The 6,156-nt window shown below is 41.8% G+C and overlaps 1 gene segment (V, D, J or C); it reads left to right on the top strand.

Moving 5' to 3' along the window:
- The first annotated feature begins 5,594 nt into the window (after window positions 1-5,594).
- Window positions 5,595-6,156, top strand: LOC106004809. The segment is given in 1 exon segment: window positions 5,595-6,156. A coding segment is annotated over 1 exon segment (312 nt).

Below are 6,156 nucleotides of genomic sequence, written 5' to 3'. Positions count from 1 at the left end.
TCCCTTTTAATCAGAGAGAAGGACCTCCTTTTGGTTCAAGGAATTGACCTGGCATCCATGCCTTTAATCTCATCCAAAGCAGTGTGGGCCTGGCTATGTGGGTTGACAAAGCTGAGAGAACACAGTGTGTAGTATCCATGCCACCAAAAGATACCAGAAGATACCAGACTCAGACCCAACAAGACAGTCTTCCCAGGTCACAGCTGGCTTCAGCTTTATGCAGCTCAAATTAACAGCATCTGACAACAGAGACAAAGTACAGTGAGACCCACCTGTCCAAGTCCTTCCTCATTCAGTGGACAATGGTTGAGATTGGAGACTCCCAGAGACTGGTGCTGACCTGGACCTCATGTTCCTTGTTCTTTCAACCTGTACAGAGTCTTATTATTTCTAGGTGCAGTGGAATGACTGGTGTTGGATGCTGGTTGGTCTTGTTGCCCAGGCCATAGTGCACTTCATAAGTCTATGAAAGACAGATGATCTTTTTAGAATTAGGAGTATTGTACTTTCTGTTTATGAATAGTATCAGAACATTCCATAGCCTTTTTCTGACAAAGAGAGAATTTTAAAATATTTTATATTTTCTACATATTTTAGGATAACAAATTATGACATGAACAACCAATAAAAATTGGAGACCTTTATGCTCGGAAGCCTGGATGTCTTGACCACCTTGGTCTAATTCCCCTACCTTCTGGTCCCTATCTCCAGTAACTACAAAACTGATTTTTTTGGAGTTAATTTTGTTTTTGTTTCTTTCTTTGTTTTAGAATCCACTTGTAAGTGAAATAATACACTATTTGTCTTCCTCTGTCTGATTTATTTCTCTTAGCATAATGTTCTGGAGGTCCATTTAAGTTGTCACAAATGGTAGGTTTTCCTTTCTTTTTTATGACTAAATAATATTCCATTATATATATGATGTGGGAAAGAAAGGCAGAAAGAAATGTAGATAACATTAATATAACCTGCAGCCCACTGACAAATACTTGAGGGAGGCAGAGTACAATGTTCTTCCAGGAAGTTCCCAACTGTCTTCATGTTAATGCTTTGCTAGAGGCAAAAAACCAGGCCTCCTGTTTCCTAGGTGTCTTCTTAAGCATATAAGTATCATTTTGAAACTTCTCTTATCTTTACTTCCTCCAATACTAAAGTATGTAATCAGTTGCTCCTCACAACCTGAGGGCAACAGGTCTTCCTCCCCACAGGTCTTGTCCCCAGGCTTTAATAAAATCATCTTTTTGCACCAAAGATGTCTCAAGAATTCTTTCTTGGCCATCAACTGGGAACCTCACCAACATACCAAAACTACAACAATTTCACAATAGCGGTAAGTTAAGTCACTGTGTTGTACACCTTCAACTTGTAGAGCACTGGATGTCATTTCTATCTCATTAAAACTGAAAGTAAAAAAAAGAAAAAGAATTTGGAGCACTTGAAAGGTTTTGTGCTAATTTCACCAAAATAGGCAATACTTCCTAACTCATGCATCTTTAAGACTTTTGTAAAAAGGAGTTTCTGAAAACTGGACCTGTCATAAAATCCAACGCAACAGGATTCTCACTATTACTCAATTTCCCCTAATCTACATTTTCATGTCAGATAGTGGGCACATCATTTCCTAGGGCTTCCTTAACGAAGTACTGCAAACCTGGTGGCCTCAAACAACAGAAGTCTTTTCTCTCACAGGTCTGGTAGCTTTAAATCTGAAATCAAGGTGTTGGCCAGACCCTGCCGTCTCTGAGCCCTGTGGGAGAGGATCCTCACTTGTTTCTTTACAGCCCTAGTGGCCACAGGCATTCCTTGACTTGGGGCAGCATAAGTCTGATGTCTGCTTCTGTCTTCAGGTAGTCTGCTCTCTCCATAGTTGTGTGCCTCTGTGTTTTTTCTCCTGCTCTTCTGATAAGGCAACCTAGGAGCTATGTGCAAGCTACTGAAAATGTGCCACTTTGGTATATTAGTATTTTAAATAATCATTCCTTGAGGGTCAGCCTGTACAAGGAGGACACACTGTGTTTCCCTGAAAGCAGGAGATAAATCTCCCATATGGAAGGATTCTTCCCTGGACCAGGAGCTAAAAAGACATCCTTATTGTCATAGATAGGGAATGTAGAATCCAGAGGGCTGTAGAAACAACCCTTGTTACTTTTCACTAAGTCACTACTATAGTCCAAATCTTGCTTAGAATTCCTTACTCACAGGAGCTCTCAAAGTTAACTTTTCTTTGGGATGTCAGTTCTTCATAGATATGTTTCTTTTGTCTAAAAGGTATGAAAGCTCTCTGCCTTGGTCATTTCCTAGGGTCTGAGTTTTATTACTGGGCTCCTGCACACATATGACAAAATGTTTTCTCCTGCTTTGTTCTGTTTTTTTTTTTTTTCTCCTGTAAATCTGTGTCATGTAAATTTCTTTTTATTTTAAATTTTTTTATTATGGTATTTTAGTCACTATACAGTACAGCATTAGTTTTTGATGAGTGTTCCAAAATTCATTGTTTACATACAACACCCAGTGCTCCATGCCATACATGTCCCCCTCATGTAAATTTCTTAGTTCAGCTAGAAGAACCTTGGGGGAAAATTTCTTCTTCCCCTCTGCTACCAATCATATTCATGGAAGACCCAGCATACTACAGTATGATGCATCTAAATTAATTATACCTGCAAGGCCTCCCCCAATAATGCCACATTCTGGAGTACTAGGGGCTAAACCTTCAACATAGTTTTTGAGGGGACACAATTCAACCAATAACAGTGTATAAATATAATATTTTAATTTAATACATTTTAAAAGAGTCCTATAAAACTTCCCTTAACATTTTTTATAGAAACTGTTTTTTGTTCATTACTCTTTTTTTTTTCCTCTTCAGGTGCTTATCTTTCTGAGTTCTTTCATGGCATGATTATTTAAGAGATCTGAAATTTTTTTAGGACAGCAACCTGTTACTGATAATTGTAATAAGACACTTATTAATACTGGTACCTTCCCAAGGCAGGAGTACATCCCAGAATTGCGTTGTTGAACATCATAAGAAATGACCAGGTCAAAGAAACCAAAAATGTTTATAATGGGAATTAAAAAAAAACCTGTAATTATCTTTTTAACTGGCAGAATATGGGACATGTAGAATTTTACATCTAACTCTTCAACCAGGATTTATTTCAGCAAATGAGATTGATACCATAGAGTTCACATTTTAAAGGTCAACATAATTGTGGCTTCATTATCTTTTTCAGCATGTGTTTAAAACTCCTTTTTGTGGATTTCCCAGAAGACAGTGTCAACTTAAATAATGAGGTAAACTGAGGCAAATCTGAAGGACTGGAAATTGAGTTGAAGTACATGCTATTGTGAGCCACAGGTGCGTCCGTTAAGGGTTTGGGGCAAGCTGTACTTATGGGTAAGGAATGCAAGAGTTCAAGCAGTGAATTCACTGGCTTGAGGATGGGAAGTTATTCATGGCAGATTTTCATTGGTCAGGACAGAAATCTCCATCTTCCATAAATCAGGCATTTAATGGAAATCAGTCTCCAGTTCTCAATTTCCATTCTTGCAAGGGTCCACATGTGAGATTTTCCATTTCGTATTTACTGGTTCCATTTTAAATGGAGATCCTTTCACAATATTCTGACCACATATTCTTGTGGAATCTTACCTAGACTAGTATTTGTTAATTTGTTTCCTTGGTCAGTTCAGCCTGACCCCGAATTTAAATTACCCCCAATATAATAAGAAGGCCAAATATGCTTTCTCAATTGCTCCCAAATTTTGTTTGTCGGACAGAAATAATTTGACACAGACACTGTTTGTCAGGAGGTGTTCCACTCAACATGACCTACATCAGGCTGGCACATGAGGAAAAACTGGGTGAGTTCCCTCTTTAGTGAAGGCTGGTGAGATAGATGGTCACCCTAGGGCAGCTCTGACCCAGGACCTTATTCCACAGTGCCCGTATTTAGTGAAAACCCAGGACTAGCTCAGTGATGGGCCCAGGGTGCCTTAAGATATTAAGATATTAAAATAATGGATGCAGCCTTGCTCTTCTCACACATGGAATCTGCTTGTGGATTGTAGGATCGTAGCTATGGCTTCCCCACAGACAGGCCAGGTAGGAGCTTTAGGTTCTCACACAGTACTAATGAGAACCCAGAATATCCTGATAGAACCTTTTTCTGCTTGATGAAAAAGAAGCAGTATGGAAAGAGTTTTCCAAGCACCTGTTAGAAAAAAATCATACATAAAATCATTCCTTTCTTAATTAGTCCTATCATCCAAAAGAATTATTCCCTTCAAAACCCTTTGATTGACCTGCTATGTACCTACATATGTGTGTGTGTGTGTGTGTGTGTGTGTACCCCAGATTATAACACCTATAGTAGTTTCTAGGATGCGTATTCACAGCCAGAAACATGGAAATCATTCACCTTTACTATGATCTATGCTTGGCTCTAGGCTCTGTCTACCACAGACATTAGTTTTTCCTTGTCAACTTCTTCTGTTTTGGTTGCTGTATAAAATTTAATTCCATGAGCCTGAGGAAAAGACTCACCTTGTAATTTTTTTACACCTTGTAATTCTAACATTCCTAAATGATTAACCTATAATGGTAGATACCAGAAAATTCTTGAAATGGCTCAACTCTATGCTGTTATTAGGAGAAAATTCTGATGACCAGAACTTGTGAAGTGGGAGCCGTTTCCTTGTGTAGATGAGGTGGAAGAATGTGAGCAAGCTGGCCATTCGTCTGAGGAAGACTGACCCTGGCCACAGAAGTCTACATGTCAGGGTGTCAGATTCCTTCAGAGAGGGGCAGAAGCATGTGCGCTGTGTCCTCACAGCAGATCCACACTTTCATAGTGGGATTTCTCTTCCCACTGCTGCATGTAGCACGGACATGAGTTTTGTGATTTTTTTTCCCAACACAGAAGACCTTTTATGTCACTTTGCTGAAAGCTAGGCCCCTCCCACCTCCTTCCTGCCCCTTCCCCAGGGTTGCACTCAGCAGGGGATTTGCATAGTGTCGCCTAGGGAGGACCTTCCCTTGCAAGTGTGGCATAAAAGACCAACTTGAATCTTGCTTGGATTTACAAGGACGGCTCAGTTCAGCCTCTCAGAATGAGGTTCCCTGCTCAGCACTTTGCACTGCTAATGGTTTGGTTCCCTGGTAAGGACAGAATGGGGTGAGGAAGAGAATTAGTGGAGGGGGAGGGGGAGTTGTGAGGGCACATTGCTCTTCGAGTGTATTCTCTGTGCTGGTAGCAGGTGTGTGACTAATCTTCCAGGGTGGGGCAGGGGATGTGTAGACCTGGGAGAGTGAGGAAGATTCCAGAAGGAACAAGGACTTGTGCTCTGGTTGGGATTGTGACAGGGAAGGGGTGGATGCTGTTAGCAATGATGAGAGGCCTCTCTCCACTCGACAAATCTCAGGTTGATTATGGTGATTGTGCATTTTTGGTGCATGCTCAGAGTCACAAGTATTGGGGATAAAACAAAGTCGGGTCTCTCAAATAAGAGAGACAGAAACAATGTAAATCATTAAAAATGTTTGTATGTAACTTGGCACTACTCTCTCTTCACTTTGGGATCCAGTGGGGAAATCGTGATGGCACAGACCCCACTCTCACTGCCCATCACACCTGGAGAGCCGTCCTCCATCTCCTGCAGGGCCAGTCGGAGCCTCCTGCACAGTGATGGAAATACCTGTTTGTATTGGTACCTGCAGAAGCCAGGCCAGTCTCCACAAGGCCTCATCTACTTGGTTTCCAACCGTTACTCCTGGGTCCCAGACAGGTTCAGTGGCAGCGGGTCAGGGACAGATTTCACCCTGACCATCAGCATGGCGGAGGCTGATGATGTGGGGGTCTATTACTGCAGGCAAAGTTTACAGCATCCTCGCACAGTGGTACAGGTCTGAACATAAACCTCCTGCCTGGGGTCCCGGCTGCCCCAGTGAGCAGCTTCTTTGGGGAACTGACAGGACGTTCTCTGAGTCTGTGTGAGAGGAAGGAGCTGGAGGCCCCGGAGGAGTCGCTTGTCCCTGGGTGTCAGGCTCCACATGTTGAGGCCCTGACAGCTGTCCAGTCTGTCATGGCAGAAGCTGCAGGGAAATTTTCACTCCTACCAACAGGGCGCAGGGTCAGTTTTCTCCACATCCTT

This window comes from Mustela putorius, unplaced genomic scaffold (genome assembly GCF_011764305.1).
Source record: "Mustela putorius furo isolate JIRA1106 unplaced genomic scaffold, ASM1176430v1.1 tig00000281_pilon_pilon_pilon, whole genome shotgun sequence".
NCBI lineage: Eukaryota > Metazoa > Chordata > Mammalia > Carnivora > Mustelidae > Mustela > Mustela putorius.
Note: the sequence above shows the minus strand (reverse complement) of the source record. Positions and strands in the feature narration are given on the sequence as shown.